Source organism: Parasteatoda tepidariorum, chromosome 4 (assembly GCF_982258835.1).
Source record: "Parasteatoda tepidariorum strain Cologne lab strain chromosome 4, Ptep-v5.0, whole genome shotgun sequence".
NCBI lineage: Eukaryota > Metazoa > Arthropoda > Arachnida > Araneae > Theridiidae > Parasteatoda > Parasteatoda tepidariorum.
The window spans coordinates 106,189,521-106,209,738 of record NC_141758.1 but is presented as its reverse complement, the minus strand read 5'-3'; the positions used below and the strand labels follow the sequence as shown (position 1 = coordinate 106,209,738).

Here is a 20,218-nt window from a genome sequence, read left to right as displayed (position 1 = left end):
CACTTTGAGAAGAATCGATTCTGGTTGAATAGCTTCCTTCATTCGTTGTTTTTCTACTCTCTCCCTCATCGTCTGCAGTTTTTGATGGGTTTTCTTTAGTTTTTAGAGAAAGATTTTTAAAAGTGATAGCTTTCTCTCTAACCGCCTACTTTCCTCGTAACGTTAAGCGCTGTTTATTCCACACAGATTAACGTTTCAGAAAGAAAAAAAAAGAATTACAAATTAAAATTCAACATTTTAAGATATGTTTACTTTTAAAATTTTTTAAAATGCATTTTTAGCACTTCAACTCTATAATTTATTTCCGGTGTTAAACAGCCAATCCTTTACAAAATTTCTGAAAACCATTATTCAACTACCAAGACTAGACGTTTTGGACCCATCATAGAAGACGAGGGTGCTCCCGAGTCATAGATTGGATCTAACTCCTTTGAGTGAAAAGGGATTCTAAACCCACGATTCTGACTTCATAATTTCATATATCGCACCCCGGCAAGAAAAGTGCACACAAGTCTAAAAACAGCAATTTTGAGTTTATGTCAATAAAAAAATAAGTATTAAGTGCCCCATCAAGCTCAAAAAGTGCCACATCTCTAACTCGCAATTTATCCAGCTGGTGGCAGTTGTGTCAGTTTTGTGTTCATTCATTTCAGTGGCATTCTTTAAGTTGATTTTTCTCAAATGCTGCATTTTAGAGTAATGACACTGTTCTTGCCGAGGTGCGATATGTTTTTGTGTTGGTATAATTAATTGATCAATTCATAAAATTAATTAATAGAATATTAAGTAAATAAAAATTAATTTCTGGCAATTTTTTAAATGAAATATTCTAAATTAAGAATTACTTAAGTTTACCTAATGCGTAACACATTCAAAGTTATACATCACTAAGTTGTGTTATTTAAAATATATCAATTGAAGTTATTAAAATTGTGAGTGATTTTTTTTTCATTATTCGTCCGAAATGAATATTCTGTGTTGAGCAGTATAGGCTGAATGCCAAATATTTGTGTGTTGCATCTCTAATTTAGTAGTTACAATTTGAAAACTTCTTGAAAAGGTTTTTAAGTAATTTTTGCAATAACAGGACCCTATTTGCACAAATTCACAAACGCAGGACCCTGATTTCAAGAATGTGACTTAACGCTTATTTTATATTCACAAATTATGAATAGTTTTTCACAATTTTGCAAAAACACGACCTTTCACAAAATGTCTGGACAGACCCCTGATCAAATGGTCAGAAACAGCAAGTGCTCAGAGGCAGTCAAAAAAAAATTTTTAAATTTATTTCCTGTTTATCATTCATGAATGCATGTTTTTTACATAGACTCACTCAGTCTTTAAAAAGGAAAGCAAAAAAAAAAATGAAAACTATTTAATTAAAAAAAAGCAAATCCTCTTTAGAAACGAAGGATTAAGGAGTAAAACCTAAATGAAAACAGTTTTGTAATTAAAGAAAGGGGCGGATTTTCATTAAAATTAATTGAAGATTCCCTTTAGAGTGACTCATAAATAAAATATTGGAATCCCATTAACTAACAATTCTACAAAACTGCTTCGGTGAAAGACTGAGATTACAAAATAATGTGATTATAGAGATTACACGCTGTAAGTCGACTGAAAAAATTATGAAGAACATCAGAGTTTTTTTGGGGGACACCATACAAACACAATCCACTATGTTTTGACCAAATAAAACATAAAACAGTTTTTTCGGCTTATCTTTTCTATTTTTTAAAATGGATTTTTTTTCACTCCAGACTTTTGTAATTAACGAAAATAATTTATTGCATTCCCTATCCAAATTATTCGACGCACTGTAAGATTCTATGTAAAATCTTAATTATCAGATGATACTAGAAAGTTATATTGTTTTTACGTGACTGAAACTAATTTGTACTTGATTACGTTCGTGTATGAATTGGTGAAATTAGACGACATATAATATAAATTAGACGATTGAACAAATTAGGCGATGTGTTATATAAATATAGAATATTTACTACATCAGGTATTATATTAGTATATTATAATATTTATACCAAATTATTAGACACACTTTGATCTAATGATCTCATTTTCAAGAGCAAAGAATCAACGGGTATATCCAACGTTATTGTGACCACCAAGGAAAATGTTCACGAATTTTTCGACTTCATTTACCCCATATCAAAATGATAAATAATTATGAAAACACATATAATTTAAACTATAAAATGCATCGAAATTATAACAGAAAATATTTCGCTTTGCAATAAACTTTTGTGGCTACAGAAAATACATGTTTCAAATTTTTTTCTTCATTTGTATAGTAAAAATAGAAATTAACTTAGAAACCTTTTTAAGAAGAAAGAACTTTTTTAGACAAAAAATTATATACATATATATATACATATATAAATACATACATAATATATATACATATATATATACATACATATATATATACATATATATATACATATACATATATATATATATACATATATATATATATACATATATATACATATATATACATATACATATATATACATATACATATATATACATATACACATATATATATATACATATATATATATATACATATATATATATATACATATATATATATATACATATTCAAAAAATGAAGATAAAACAAGGGAAAATTATAGACATATGCAAAAGGGGGGGGAATAATGATGAAAAAAAATAACAAACAACTGATTGAAAAAAAGATTAAATTTTTGATAAGGGAAATGATATTGAAAAGATCCTGGAAATCAAAAGTCGCAGTAGAATTAATTTTATTATGTTTAATGAAATCTAAAATCGGTTGATTATTAGTGATAATCCAAGAGAAACCTTCTTTAGAAATATTGTTAATAATTTTATTTAAGTAGTTAGAGAAAATGGTGCAAGGTTTAGTTAGATAAGTATTAAATCCACATGTGATAGTTCTAAATTTTGCAAGAATTTTATGAAATTTAGGACTGATAATTAAGTAAGGAAATTGTATATTGCTAATTTTAATTTTTAATCTTTTATAAAAAAGCTAAAAAAATTTTAATGACAATATTATTATTGAAATTACTAAGTTTAAAATTTTTACTATTTTTTAATTCCGTATTTAAAAGTTCAGCATAGAATATTTTACAGAATAAGCATAATTATTGTTAGCTTTGTCTATGGGAGTAATTACAAAATTTTTTTGAAGTTGCTTAATTGATTGAACATTATTAGAAAAATTTGTTGGATTGTTACTCTTATTTAAATTATCCTTATTATTGAAAACAAAGTTTTTAAAGTAATAATAAACACCCCATTTCCATTCTGTTAGCATACCTAAAGGTAAAGAGAATCTATTTGATATCTTTCAACAAAAACTATTGAGATCATTAAGAGAGTATTTTGGAATTTTATTGATTGATATATGGTAAATGGGTCTAAATTTTGTGCCTTTTATCATTAAATTCCTAAGTTCCAAGTTATCTATAATATTTAAATTACCAGTGTAATAATATGTTTATGATGTTTATCAACAAAATCAAAATATTTCTCTTCCTCACAGTGACATTCATAATCGGATATATTAATACTCCCTAAATTTTTGCTTATATCATTATAATTAAATATAGCTCTACCAAGAGATTTATTATATTTAAAACTTTTAATTATGTTAAAATCTTTTAATAGAAATAAAGCTTTAAAATTTTCAAAAATGTTGTGAAATTTGATCTTATTGAAAATAGGATTTTGAAAGTTAATAACGAAATATAAATTATCTAAACTTGTCTTTTTATTTGGCGAAATTTTGTTCATTTTGGCTTTTACAAGATCGAAACAAAGAATTTTGAAATGTAAATTAATAAAAGAAAAGTTAATAAGATCGTAGAACTTATATACATATGTGTATATGTTCTACGAAATTATATATATATATGTATATTATTTATTAAATATTTATATAATTAATTACAATTAATTAATTACAAATAAATGCTCTTTATAAAAGTGTTATTCTTGTGACAATTTGTTCAAAATAGATAATACTTCAAACGACTAAAACCCTTAAAATTGTGTTTCAAATTTTACAGAAAAAAAAATTTATATTGAGTTTAGTTTATGTGTAAAATGATGAGATAATTTATCATTGCCGGTATTGATTTCTTTTATAATAAAGCTCAAATTTGTAAACGTCTTCTTGCTTTTGTTTGCACCAAAGTATTTTATTTGTTATTCTTCATTCAATGTCAGGAAATTTAGTGTCACCGTACTTTTGTTCTTAACAAATTGAATGGCCGGGACAGCCTGGTTGGCAAGGCGCTGGACTCACGTTTGCGAAAACGGGAGTTCGAATCCATTCAGACTCCCAATGCAGTAAATGGTGACTGGTGCGCGTTAAATCTGTCGGATCACAATGTCCTCCATGTTCCCATAACAATTCATTAGCTCTGAGGGAGCTGAATTGGAGATTGATCGTTCTCTGCTTCAGGTCAAAATTATAATCTGTAGATGAATGAATTAACGTATGAATGGGTACGCCCTTCAAACGTCTTACAATGTGACGTATATGTGTGCAAGAAGTCGAACTCTCGGCCATAGATGGCGCCACTAGAAAAAAAACAATCGCAGCGTTTCTGCCTTAATGGCCGACGACAACAAAAACAGCAAATTGAATCTTTAAATTCATCTTCACTTTGTTCAACTTTTTGTTTGATAAATAGCAGGGGTAATGTTGAGGATTTGGTTTTACTAAATTGTTCTCAGAAAATGTATACATATTTGTGTGTACATTTTTTTTATTTTCCTCAAAAGTAATATTATTTGTTGTTTTCTATTTTCTTTTGTGTGTAGCATAAATGAGGCCAACTTTTGTTTTCCTAAAAATAAATTTTTTTAATCAAGAAGCATCGCTTTTTAGTACGTATTTTGGTCTAAACAATTTTTTTTTTAAAATTGAAAAGTGATTTATCAGCTGTTAAGTTGAAATAATCGCAATTTTGTTTAAACTAACGATAATGGATATCTGAAAACATACACAGATCTAAAATTATTAACCCACCACGAATTATCTGAAACTTTTGAAACTGTGCTGTAAAAACAATGAGATTTCATCCAGGCAGGCTGTATTTACCAGTGCAACGGAAAGGGATTCCCCCCCTGAAAGTGTTTCTGAAAACTCAAATAACGTCACACCAAATTCCAGATCAAAAGCAGTGTTTGCAAAACCGTGTCTTAACCGCTTCCCTGACTATCCCGAGTTAACTCGGGTATATTGCAGATACTTATCATCCCGAGAAAACTCGGGCTCAGCAGAATTTGTCAGTACATTTTGTTTCATCACAATTTCACTCGGTCGGAATCAAAAACATAATCTGTTGAGATTGGAAGAATGCCAAGTTTTATTTCGGAGTTTTGATGTCACGTGTTTTGTGTGATTGTATACACGATGGTTGCTCAATTTACATACCAATAAGAGTAAAAAAAAATGGCGTATTCCTTCACTGACGTTTGAAACGTATCACTTTGTGTTATCCCTTGTTTCAAGAACTATCCTACGAAGACTAATTTTTAAATTTCATCATTTGCCCGAAATACCAAGGAAGAGTTAACTGATTTTAAATTAAAGGTTTCTTACACGTAAAAAATTTCAAATTTCAACTTGAAACTTGTGCATCATGTGTTGTTTCAGTTCCTTGTATTTATTAATAAATAAAAAAATACGTTGATTTTTTTGCTTTTTTTTCTTCCTTAAAATAATTGGCAAAGGAAGTGGTTAATGATTATCTGTGTTTTACGAAAAGCAGGATCATTTGAGCCGCTCAGAAGCCAACGCGGTTAAGTCCATTTTTTGATATTTTCTAATTTTTGGAAATTTTGATGAAATAAATAATAATCTACTTAGTTATTAAAGGATTTACTCGTTGGTTACTTTTTTCTAGGTTAGACAGCAATTTTTTAATAGCTTCTGAATATATTATATAATAATTTCAGAAGCCATTGTGAATAAGTCCACCTTTTATCAATATTTTTTTACATAATTTTTGAAATAAAAATTAAATTCTTCTTCTTTTTTCGATATTTGTTGGTAACACTGAAAAACAAGAAATTCATAGTAACCAGGGTTGCCAGACGTAGTATTTTTAATACTACGGTAGTATTTTTTCACCAAAAAAAGGAGTATGGTATTTTTCGTAGTATTTTTTTAAAATGTGGTATTTTTTATTTTTTTAAAATTTTTTTTTTCATTTCCTAAAACAAAGAAAAGTGCCACTTTAGTTTTGAAGTAAAAAACAATTTTTGAAATAATCCAACAGTTTATTTTCTATTAGTCACTGTATCTAGTGATGATTGAGAAAAATCGAAGTTCGTTTATACTAGAAGACATAAATTTCTTATCTTTTTCAGCTGCTAAAAGGTATAAGTCCTAAAATTTTTAAGATGCTGTCATTATTTCAATAAATACTTACATTTTTATTTACACATCCTGTACATATCTTGTTTTTTTGCAGAGTTTACACCTCGAAAAACGAGTTTATACACTTTTCTAATTAAATTAATAAACCAGGAATTTTAAAAACTAATGTATCAAAAAACATTAATTTTCTCAATTGTTGTGTTTTGGACTTAACCGCATTGGCTTCTGAGCGACTCATTTATTAATGATTATCTGTGTTTTACGCAATGCTGTTCTGAATCATTATAGATTTTTAAGCAATCTTTCACAAATAACATTTTATTAAAAAAAGTTTTATCCCTTTAATTTTTTTTCAATAACTCATCTTAAATTTGCTGTTGACATTTCTTTTATTCTATAAATTTCTTTCACGATTCCGTTTCACTTTTATGTTCCTCTTTTCATCGTCTTTTTCCCCTCGTCTTTAATGAACACAGTAGAAAAGAATGTAGTGAAAATACAATAGAACATCTTACAGGTGATGCTGCAGCCAAAAAAAAAAGTATTTTAACTTAAAATTTTCGTTTGATAAAGCATTTGCATATTAGAACATAGAATATACAAAGTTAATTTAAGATTTCAATAATTTTCCAACAAAGAACTAGTTTTTTTTTTTTTAAAAAAGAAAGAGCTAGTTTTTAAAATCAGACTTTTAGTTAGGAAAAACAAACTTTCTTTGTAACTGTTAAACAAGTAAGATTTTTTTTTTAAATTCCTGCTTAAATCAACAAACTTACTTTTATTAAATACAGCTACTTTTTATTAAATAATTAAAACTTTTTCTCCCATATAAGTCAATAATTTATTAATTAAATTTAATGAATGAATTAATATTTGAAAAAAACTGTATTAACATCGTGACATCCGCTACAAGTTTAAAAAATTATATTTGAACTTGAAGGAACATCAAATTGTTTTCTAGCTGATTAACAACCGTGAAACACTCAATTCTGTCAAGGTTTTGTCAGATTAAAAGGTTTTTATCGCAATCATTTTACTCGATAATTGAATAAATTGAAAATAAATAGGAATGACTTGGGGAAAAAATATCTTTTCAAATGCAATTCCATTTTCAGTGGAAATAAATGTACGGAGGAAAAGTCTTTAATACATTAAGTGGTTTAAGTAGCGACACGCCTCCATTTTGGTTGGTGACTGCAACTTTCTTGTAACTGCTACTCTCGATGTTAGAAATGCGGGGTTTCTATTCTTAAATACCACTCTTTATTGATCACTAGTTTCATATTCCTCAAAATAGAGTAAATATTTTCAGTTCATTCTTATTTCCTTGCTCTCTGAAATTGAGTTTCATTTTTATTCTATTCAGTGAAAATGATACCTTATTTATAATTTAAAACTTTCTCATTTTGTCTTTCATAATCTGCTATAACTTTTTTTTTTCTAAACTCTGAAATTTCTTGCAATCGGTTTTTTTTTTGTGAGGTTCAAAAAGTGGTATGATTTGGGATTTAAATCATTATATGGACATTATTATCAGTGTTCAAAGAAAAAGTTTTTTTTCTCCTTAAACGGCTGCAGTGGACTCTTAATAGGTTTTTCCTCAGAAATAGTGTTACATCGCTGCGACATTGTCGCAGAATATTATAGAGTTCTTGCAGAAAGAATTTTCATTTAGGAAGTAAAGAATTTTTATTTTCTACATAAATTTTTTTATCTCTAAAATTATAATTAAAAGATGCCTTTTTCGCACATCGGAGGGGAAAGAAATATTCGTGATTTTTCGATTCTTATTTGAGAAGAATGAAAAATATTGAATAATGAAGTAAAAAACTTCTTTTCTGCAGAAATGTTGATAGATTTTTTTCCCTCCAGAAATCATTCTTTGACGCTCTCATTTTGCGCTGATATTCTCGTTAATCCATGAGGTATTTCAATCTTTCTTTAAGACAGTTATCGCTACGAATTTTTGCTTCGTTTTTTCGAAATCCCGATGTCTTTCATTGCTCAGTTAATATTTATATTCTCGTGAATTTTTGAAATACACCGATATTATTACGGCACGCGAAATAGGAATCTCGGATTCAATAAATCATTATTGGACATGGTCGATTTGCGCCGATATTCTCGTTAATCCACGCGGTATATTTAATTCGCGTGATTTCGCAGTCGATTTTTTTTTTTCGGTAGTCACTGCTACGGATTGCACGATTTTTAATTTTTTTTTCTGGTGTGATGTTCTACGAAATGTGAAAAAGGAAATAATTAGTGTGTTTTCTTGTTTAGTAAAATGTGAGAATCTTAGCCATGATATCAGAATAAAAAAATATTACATATTCATTTAAAAATTAAATACAATTATATTTTATTCAAATAGGTTTTTTTAAACACAACGTTTTTGTTACTTTAAATTTAGTGAGTAACATGTATATTTGTTATTATTAAAAGCATCTTATAGTTAGTGCTAGAGAGGTTTGTCGCAGAAAGAAACTCTGCCACGGGCATTGCTGTAACTTGCAGGGATTGTTAATTTTTAGATAAGGAACATAAAAGAAATAATTTGATATATTATTTATGGTATATAACATAAAAAATTAGATTTATTTTGAATAATCTCTTAAATAAACTTTTTGCGCTACATTTTCCTTAAACTGAAAGATTATTTGTAAATTTCAACGCCATTTATATTTCTCTTCAAATTGAATGGAAAAAATTTACACATTTTGCAACTTATTTCCATACAGAGTAGAAAAGGTAAGTTGCGGCACCCTATTTTAAAATTTTCTCCCTTCAAGATTTTTTAATTGATCTGGATAGTGTGTCAAAAAGGTTTCATAAGATGGTCATCAAAATTACAGCGCATGAAAAAATGTCAATTTCAAAATCGAAGCAAAATTTTTGATTTGAGGAAAACAAGTTTTTGTAATAAAAAAGCAAAATAACACTAATAATGTCAAATATTTTACAAATTCTTATGATTTTAGTAATTAATATGCTTTTTTACATCAGAACTAATTATATATAATTTTAGCAAGTTATGGTAGTAGATATCAGAAGAGGTGGAAGAGAATACGGTATTACAATAAAAAGAATCAGAAAAATTGCCATTAAATCTACAATTATTTTATTTTTCATAAATTTACTCAGTTAAATGATGAATATTGATAAGATATACACAGAACTTATAGAACTAATCAAAAGGAATTAAAAGTATTATGAGTAATAAATACTAAGTTATGAGTAATAATGAGTACAAATACTTAAAATTATGAAGTTTTAGGTGACAATAGAAATGTAACGAAAGGGGCGTGGCACGAAGGTGAAAAAAACAAACTAGCTTATAGCTTGCTCGCAATTGCTTAAATACGAAAAATTCTTTTTGCACGTGATAGAGTATTATTTAATTAATATAAAGCAGTCAAAATTAGAAAATTGATTTTTCGAGGGATCTTTACGATTTTGGATGCCCACTGTAACAGTCAAAATCTTTTTCTTCTTAATCAATATCAATTGTTATTTGGTCCTTAATAAACAGATAAGTACAATTAATTAAATTGAAAGTGAAATTTCTTACTAAACATTTGAAATGCAAATAGTAACAAAATAAAAATATATATTTTAAAATTGCTGTTTAATTTTTAAAATAATAAATTGCATCAAAATGTGTTTGTCAATTAAAATATAAAACATATTATAAATATTAATCCAAACAGAATTAAAATTTTCGGAAAAATTTCACTTTTCAATATCACAATAATCTTGTCTTTAATTGTATTGTCTTAAAATCATCTTATCTGTATTATAAAAATAAGAGTTAAAGCTATTTAATTTATATAGATTCACTATGATTGAGATATATTATTTGAGTATTTATAATATTGCATGGTAAAAAATTTTTTTAATAAGTTACTCTCGATATTTAAAAAAAAATTTTTTAATTTTTTTTTCAATTGGATAAATTAAAACAATCAAACAAAACAATCTTGAATAAATACTATTTATTTTTCTGAATTAGTACAAAGCTATTTAAATTGTATTCAATTTGATTCTTTAATAATTTTATATTTAATAAATAAGTAATAATGTTAATAAAATGTCTTTAGAGAGGAAAATACTTGCCTTAACTGTTAGTTTATTGAAATAGACGCATTATTCTTTTATAAAATAAAACAAAGCAATTCAAGTTTTCGATATAGACATTTCTAATGATATTTCTCTGCAATTAAAAGGGCAAAATTCTACGAAAGCAAACGAAATAATAAGAGATTTAAAATATTCTTTTAACATTCTTTCAATATGAACTTTTATATGCTCTTAGTATTGTTTGGAGTCTATTTATATCTAATTCTATGCAGCCATACTTTTCGTAGTTCTTTATTGTGATCTTTAACAGGTAAAAAAAAAGTTATTTGTGTAGTAAGAGTCATCAGAAAATCAGACCAACTTAAGCAATAGAAAAAGCAGTAAAACGAAATCAATTAAAAAAAAAAAAAAGCAAACGACATTTTTGGAACTGTCTTTTAGGAGTTGATTGATTCCAACCGAGTTTTTGCGAAAAAATGTAAAAACCCCGAAATGGGAAGTATGAGATGGGTAATAGTTTAAAAAGACGATCATCTGTGACGATTTTTTAACGCTGAGGTCGGCGGTAAAAAAAAGAATCCATTTTTGTTACGCTTTATACAAATCTTTCTAAAACAACTGAAACGCATTAAACTATTTTATGTTAACAAAAAATATTTAAAAATGTAAAATATTTAAAAATGTAAAATATTTAAAAATGTAAAATATTTAATATTAAAGTCAATTTAACATTAAGAATAATAATTTTGTTTTCATTATGCAACAACTAGGTTTTCAAAGCAACGAAAATAGCCTTTCTCCATGAACTGCATTAAAATCCTTTTTCGACTTCGTCTAAGAAGTCGCTTGTACAAATCTTTTATGCATTGAATGAAATTGAGAACTGGATCAGGTACGCAGGACTCAACTTAAACTCAGCAAAATAAGAATCAAAGATTTATTTGGCGAACATTTTGCTTCCCCTTTTATCTTATTTTTAAAAGGCTATTTTTATTTCAATTCATACTATTAGTTTCCCAATCTCCCTATTTATATTTATATATCTTGTTCACATTTTCAATCTTTAATAAAATACTTTTTATTCATACACTCATCTTCAAATACATTGTTTTACAACTTGGAGTAGAGGGCACTTGATGCTAATACTGTTTCTCCAAATATTAATTCATTTATTAAATTTAATTAATTAATTTTAGTTTTACAAGGGAAAAAAAATTGTGATTATTTAATAAAAAGAAACTAAAATAAAATCTTTCCTTCTTGACCTAAGTAGGAATTAACTTTAGTTTTTTTTACTTGTTTTGACTAATTGTCAAATTTTCGTAACATTCCATTTTTCTTAATTTCCAATGACCAAATTTACAGAAAGACCTCTGCACCTCTACAAAAGGTGAAGAACAAAAATAAAATAAAAACAGGGGTAGCCAGAGAAAGTATATAAACTAAGTTCCATGCGCACCAGTAACGGTCAAACAAAGAGATGTCCTTTAGTACCAGACAACGTCGCAGGTGGTCTGCATCCCTCTTTTTCCTGAAGATCTCAGAGCGTGCAAAAAAGGGCTGGTACAACATGAATTCGATGAAGATGTTTACAGTGTTTTCATCTCAGAAAAAAAATGGGTGAGAATTTCTCACCCTTTCTCAAAAACAGGGTGAGATTTCAAAAATAAAAAAAAATAAAAAAAAAAAAAAAAAAAAAAACACACACACACACACACAAAGACTTGAAAAAAAAAATCATTTCTTTAATTATAATGCATTTTTAACATCTTCTAATTTTTAAAGCATTGAATATTTTTGCAGCATCATCAAATGGAAAATGTTCTACATCTACTTTTTCATCAGCTATTCTCATTAGGTTGCTTAAATGCGTATTTGTTTTGTTTTGATCGTTTCTACCCACATTTGTTTCATTTTCATTTGTCCGTTTCGGAGTAGAAGATATTGGCTTTACAAGGTATTTGTCCATCTTACATTAACGAGCAAAAAATTTGAACATCTTACATGAAGAAACCTTACCTACGATAAACACGTGGTTGCAGAGAAATGCGTTCTGAAAGAGGTTCCGTGGTTCGGAAGGATGGTGTTCTGTTGCTCGAAAAGGTTCTGAACAATACTGGTAAATAGGGAAGCTAGATAATGGGACAGATTTTGAAAATAAAAGATCTAGGAAGAAAAGTGAAACGGATTTTATTCTAAATGGCGCAAATGAGAAATTTTTTTCAAAATGCGAGAGAAATTCGCGAATTTTGAAATTGGTTTATAGAATGCGCGAATTTCTCGCGGTAATCATTTTTTAATGCGAGAATATAAAAAAATATGCGAGATTCTCGCGTTCTCGCGCTGTAGTGAATAAGGAGGCAGTCGTGTCCAGTGGCCAGTAAAAACACGGCGGCTGCTTTTCTGCTTGGCCGCTTAGGGAGATCTTGGAGATTATTCCACCAGAACTTTCCGAAATGTCTCTCTGTGATTTGGTTTTTAGTGAGGTCTTAAATCTTTTTCTTGATTAGGCGCTAAGCATTTAGTTTTATTTTATAACCTTCGTCGAACAGCCGTCCCAATTTTTTTGATTTCCGACTACTAATATTCAACTCCGTATCCTTGTAATTTTAAACCCAATCCAGGGAACTCCTGGATCTAGCATTGTGAGAAAGTTGCCTTCGTGGACGACTGTTTGGTGGAATTAACCCGCATTTGCGTTACATGGAGAGGGAAATCACGAAAACCTCCCACGGTTAGCCAATGGCAAGGGGACTCTAACCCATGATCCATCTACCACTGTTGTTGTTCATTCACGTCGCACTAGAGCTGCACAATGGGCTATTGGCGACGGTCTGGGAAACATCCCTGATGATGATCCGAAGACATGCCATCACAATTTTGATCCTCTGCGGAGGGAATGGCACCCCCGCTTCGGTAGCCCGACGACCTGCACGCGAAGTCGAGCACTTTACGGTAGCACAGTTTAACGAGGACCAATACCGCACACCCTCGGTCCCGACGCAGGCTGATCCAAGTGGTCACCCACCCGCACGCTGACCGTAGCCAGTGATGCTTGACTTCGGTGATCTGCTGGGAACCGTGTCTTAACGATCAGTCTACTGCGGGACCACTGAGGATATTTTACGTCATCACTGTGTTTGACGCAAGCCGGATGCGAAATTCGTATCTAGCAGCCATTGCTGATATTCGAACTCTGGTCACCTCATTGGAAGACGAACTATCCTCTGAGCTACCCCGGCTCAGGCGGTTAGCATTAGTAAGGGAGACAGCTTTCCCTGATGTTTGTAGGATAGACATTTCATGTCGCATAATTTCCTGTACCATTTATTTGTAAGGCCTGTCCCTGGAACTGCTGCAGCAATGGTTAGTAAATTAGTGTCTACGGATAGAAAAATATCTACAAAATGAGACAGCTTACCACTCCTTGGGGTAAAAAATAAAATGCCGAATGAGTATTATGTAAAAAAACAGGAAGAAATATTGTAAAAAAAGGAATTCAAAAAATGTTGAGTATCATTATTGATATAGTTCGAAAAGAAATTTTGCAAACGTAACGGTATTTGTTAAGGATTCCTTACACCGAGACGGAAAAAAAAATCTTAGAAAGAATAAAAAACAAACAGTTATCACCTTTTTCTTCAATTATCAAACCTCTCTTAGGCTTTTTACGTCGAAAATTTAGGTATTTTGTGATACCGTGTACTCCAAATCATTTCACAATGTCGCAAAGTATAAGCAACATGCGAATTTTAAGCATTTATGTTCACACGGTGCGCGAATTTGTTCTGAACAGTTTAAAACGTTTTAATTCGTAATGTTTATTACATGTATGTGAAATTGACATTTTTGTTTCAGAAAATCCAGACGGAGGAAAGAGAGAGGGTAGTTCAATGACTGCTCGACATGGAGCTGAACAGTACAGCTTATGAAGTTCTTCCAGGTTACGTATCCGATCTAGATTTCGATTGTTTCTTTCCCTCTAACGACACCGATGAGAACTACACCTGCATCTACGATGGTCCAAGCATCAGGATGCCCAAGGATCCCTCGTACTATTCGCTCAAGTACCAGATTGTTGGCACACTCTTTCAAGGAATCGTTTTGATAGTGGGCGTGCTGGGCAACATCATGGTCGTCATTGTCGTCACGCGTACCAGAAGCATGCACACGCCCACGAACTGCTACCTGGTGAGCTTGTCCATTGCCGACTTCATGACGCTAATTGCTTCGGTGCCCAACGAGATCTTGGCTTATTATTTGCTCGGAGACGAATGGATTTGGGGCAGAGTGGGGTGTGCTCTCTTCATTTTCTTCCAGTACCTTGGAATAAACGTTTCGTCTTTATCTATAACAGCATTCACGGTGGAACGGTACATAGCTATCTGTCATCCCATGAAGGCGCAGATAGTCTGCACGGTGAGTAGGGCTAAGAAGATCATCATTGGGGTGTGGATATTTGCATGTCTCTATTGTAGTCCGTGGCTCTTCCTCACTAAAATCAAACCGTTGCACTACAAGGGACTGGAATCCAGGGAGACATGCACGTTTGCACTAGGCAGGAACAGTTATTTAGGATATTACTTCACGGACATCATCCTATTCTATGTCTTTCCCCTCATCCTCTCCTGTATTCTCTATGGATTAATTGCTGGCGTGCTCTTCTCAAGAAATATTCAGAACGGAAAATCGAACGGAATGATGACGCCTCAAGAACAGAGGAAATCCTCGCCGAATGCGACCAATGCCAGGGCTCAGGTAGGTGATCCTTTTTATTTTTAAAATGATAGTCTTATTAGATTGTTGTACTTGTAGTTCATTTACAGCGCACTAGACCGCAACAAAGGGCCATTGGCGACGGAATGGAAAAAATACATTTCGAACTGTGTCCATGTTCTTAAACATGTATTTCCAGCTATGTCCAAAATAAGAAGCACATCGAGGATTATTACCATAAATGTCGTTATTTAACAATATACTAGATATTATCCTCATTTATAAATTTTTCTTTAAGCAAACACTTAGCCTTTTTTTAAGTTATTGAATTACTAAAAAAATTATATAATGAAGCATATAATATTTGAGGACTCTCAATTAAAAAAAGAAAAAAAACTTTTATAAACAAATTATAATTTTTTTTTTCATAAACAGATAAGATACATATAAAGTAGTATATTTTAGTAGTAATTGATAACTAGAGAATAAGAATTAACGATTTAGTACTAGAGAATAAGAATAAACGATGAAAATGAAAAATAAATCACTCTTTTTTGTAATTTATTTTTTAGACATTTATTTTTTGTCATTTATTTCTGAATTCCTGCTCACGTTGGCATTAAGGGAAATGAGGGAGCAGACGTTCTTGCTAAGGAAGTCACCCCCCCCCCCTCCCGTCCGAGACTTGCATCATCGTTATCGCTGCAGTTGCCAAGCGCAAATTTGTGAAAGGAATCTTCTAAAAAACATATTTATGGTGTTTTCAAAACATTGTAAACAACAACAATTTCGAGTTCTTGACCTGCGGTTACAAAGTATACAGCTGCTTACTACAGCTTATTCTGCGAGGTGATATTTTCAAACAGACATTTCTTTTATTAAAAACAAAACTAATTTATATAATTTTTGAACAAAAATTATCTTTATTTCATAAGAAATTAATGATATAATGTAATTCTGGGGGAATTAAAGTGAAAATTTGTTTCGGTTATTTATAGATGTATCGCTAAAAAAGGTGACATGGCTGCTAGATTTAGAAAGAACTCGATTTTTTGGTAGTCATGATTTGGCCTCTTTTTAGTTTTTTAGAACTGTTTTTGTTACAAACTGTGCGCCATCATACGTTAGTTTTAGCATATTGTTCGAGCAGCGAGATTTTCATTTTGCAAATTATCATTTAGGTTAAATTTTGAAACTGGCATATTGCTGACAAGGTAAGAAGTGTATTAAAACGATTATTTTTTTCAAAGAACGGCTCTTACATCTTGAAATGACAGGTCTTCAAATGACAATATTTATAACGATTCTTTTATTCAAAGAATGATTTTTACATCTTAAAATGACAGACCTTCAAATGACAATTCTTATAACGATTCTTTTTTTCAAAGAATGATTCTTACATCTTGAAATGACAGGTCTTCAGATGACAATTCTTATAACGATTCTTTTTTTCAAAGAATGATTCTTACATCTTAAAATGACAGGCCTTCAAATGACAATTCTTATAACGATTCTTTTTTTCAAAGAATGATTCTTACATCTTGAAATGACAGGTCTTCAGATGACAATTCTTATAACGATTCTTTGTTTCAAAGAATGGCTCTTACATCTTAAAATGACAGGTCTTCAAATGACAATTCTTATAACGATTCTTTTTCAAAGAATGATTCTTACATCTTGAAATGACAGGTCTTCAGATGACAATTCTTATAACGATTCTTTTATTCAAAGAATGATTATTACATCTTGAAATGACAAGCCTTTAAATGACGATTCTTATAAATATTCTTTTTTTTTTCACAAAATGATTCTTACATCTTGAAATGACAGGTCTTCTAATGACACCTGTATTCTTTTCGTCTCTAAGGACGAAATAACGATTCTTTTCTAACGATTCTTTTTCTAAACACAAAATATGAATATGGTAACAAATATACTTATACAAGAAATACTGCTCAAGATAGTCTCAAAACACAATGATCACGTTGCGAGCTAATTGGCTTCAAAATACACCGGAAACAATAACCCGGAAGTATAGACCGTAAAGAGCTCGCAAACCATCCATCAAAACTCCGAAGACGACACTTTAAGGACGGGGAACTCCAGACCAGGCTATTAGCAGACCCCAATTAGCGCCAGAGCATGCATTCTAGCTACACTCGTATCACTTGTGAAACTCATCCGCTAATTAGCACTGATATAGACAACAATAACTCTAGCAAGTAATATAAATTTTTTTCAAAAGTCAATTCCTACTTAGATCAACGGAGAAAATTTTTATTTTAGTTAGTTTTAAGAAATAATTATAACTTGTCTCCCATATAAACATAAAATTAATTAATTAAATTTAATTAATTAATTAATTGAAAAAACTGTATTAACATCAAGTGTCATCCATTACAAGTTTTAAAAAAAATGTATTTTAATTAACGATTGAAAATTTGAACAAGATAATAGGAAGAGTGTTAACTTTTTAGTTGGAATTGAAAAAATACTATCGTTATTTTCATACGAAAATTGTTTGATAACTGGAGAAATTTTTTCATTATCTCCCTTTACCGCAGAATTCAACAGGGAATCAGTTTTATTCTTACTTTAACCTTTTATCTGTAATGCCCGAAATAATCACGGGCACAGAAAATAATGCTCCTTTATATGCGAACTTTATCCCTGCCAGGCAGAGTGGTAGCCGCCTCAAGCGAATACGCAGTGACTACAAAACCTTAAAATTTTAATGCATGCTATTCAAAATATCACTTTTTAACTACTAAGTATATTTTATTTTCTACTAAACATTTGATTTTTACAATAAAAACTATTGACAATTTAAGTATCCAAATCATTAAAATAACTTGACATTTCTCTCTCTCTCTCTCGTATGCCTGTTAAGGCAAAGGGGTGCGATTGTTCTTGTTTTCCAGTGACGCCATCTATGACCGAGAATTTGAAATAGAATTAGAATTCTGACACACCCATACGTCACACTCGTTTACAGGGCGGACCCATTCTTACATCCATTTATTCATCCACAGATCGTAATTTTGACCTGAATCAGAGAACGGTCAATCTCCAATCTAATACCCCCAGAGGTTTTTATTTTATCTTATTTTATAACCGTCGTTGAACAGTCAACCCAATTTTATGGGTTTACGACCATTAATGTTCAACTCCGTAGTCTTGTAATTTTGAGCCCAATTCAGAAGACAAGGGAACTCCTGGATCGAGTATTGGGGGAAATTTGACTTTTTGATGGAGCTAGCCCGCATTTGCGTTACATGGAGAGGAAAACCACGAGAACCTGCCACGATTAGCCTGATTGCAAGGGGACATATTTCACGTCAGCACTGTGGTCGGTGCAAGCCGGATGTGTAATTCATATCGACTGAGATTCGAACCCCAGAGGTACAGATTTGTTATGGGAACATGGTGGACTTTGCGTCTCGACAGATTTAACGTGTACCAGTAACCATTTACAACACATGCCGGCGGTATTCGAACCCACGAACTCTCGGACATGGGCAGAGCAATCTACCGATCGGGACTTGACATTTAAAAGGTTAATATTAATTTGCGCATTCTTTTTCGATTTGGTTCCCGATATTAAGAGCGGGAAACACTTTCTTAACTGACTAGATTACTTTTCGAATCTTAAAGGAATCGAAATTAAAGGATAGTCAAGCAAATGAAATGAATGATTCATTAATTTATTAGTCAGATAAAAATCCTTATGATTTCCTAGAAACGACGGCTCTTTTTTTGTTCTTCTAATTAGTTTAAAATGGGAGAAATGTGAGTAGCTAAATAATTCTTTTGGAATTCGAACTTTTTCTCTAGTTCTTTACGTGTTATACCGAGGAAATTAGATTTGGCGGAAGTTCCCCGTTCTTGTAATAGAAATAAGAGAGGGCAAAATAAACATCCATTAAAGGAAAGTTTTCTTTTTTCATACGAGGCTAATTTGCATTCCGTAAGCTTGTTAAAAACAGCGGGGCGAGTTTCTAAAAGTGCTTTAAGGGAATGTTTGAAATAAGTAGAATCAGCTGCTTAAATGCATCGGTAAAAGACGAATAATATTTGGTTAGCTTTGAGAATTTATATCTAATTATTTTATTTATTTTTTTATTAAAAAAGCACGTTCTTGGAATATTGTATAATTTGATATCATTTAATGTAATAAGAGTTCGAAATCGGTGAACAAATTTTCTATGCGACATAAAAAAAATAAAAAATATATATATGCAAAATATTTACAACTATTAAGCAATATATAATAATAAAAATAACATAGCGCTTTTAGTTATTTTAAATAACATAGAAACCGGGGGCAAAATTATAAAAGCTGCCAACAAAGGCAACACCCAACTCAAGAAAATGTTCTCGAGTTGTGATATGCGAGCTCTGCTATGGTAGGGGTTTTATTTTTATTTGGTTCGCGAGTCATAGTTGGAACACATATTATATTTACATGTAAATATACTAATCTTTTTAGCATTTTTACTAATTAGCATTTAAAAAAGTAAAAACAGCGTATTTTCCCTTTACATATTTTATTTCAACATAAACATTTGTTTCATATTTTCATTTAGTTTTTGCATTTTTATTATCCAAAATAAGCACATTTTAAATTTCAACATAAACATTTGTTTCATATTTTCATTTAGTTTTTACATTTGTATTATCCAAAATAAGCACATTTTAAATTTTATGCAAATATCTTCGTTAGTTTTGCTGTAATTGCTTAGTTTGACTTCGTACATAATTTGGGAGTCACATATATTAAGGAATTACTTGAGAAAAATTAACTGAGGAAAAAAGAAAATCTGATACATAATTACTGAGAACTGAAAAAATCCTCTTTAACTACGGATGGTTAGAAACACCATGGGACAATCAAACTGGTTTTTTGTTTCCGGCGATAACGATTTTTCCTCTCTTAAATAATAGTTCACGACTCTCAGTATACTTTTCGATTTCATTTTTGTCCAAGATTCCAAAGATGTATATTGTCGAATT

The 20,218-nt window shown here is 30.5% G+C and overlaps 1 protein-coding gene across 2 annotated transcripts in view; it reads left to right on the top strand.

The window, feature by feature from the left end:
- The window catches only part of LOC107442169 (thyrotropin-releasing hormone receptor), a 46,898-nt gene that overhangs the window by 12,950 nt on the left and 13,730 nt on the right, over window positions 1–20,218 (top strand). For both annotated transcript variants that reach the window (XM_071182819.2, XM_071182820.2), the window contains exon 2: window positions 14,348–15,247. In XM_071182819.2, the coding sequence (XP_071038920.2) occupies window positions 14,396–15,247 (852 nt within the window). In that variant the 5' untranslated portion in view covers window positions 14,348–14,395. The remainder of the gene's footprint in view (window positions 1–14,347; window positions 15,248–20,218) is intronic.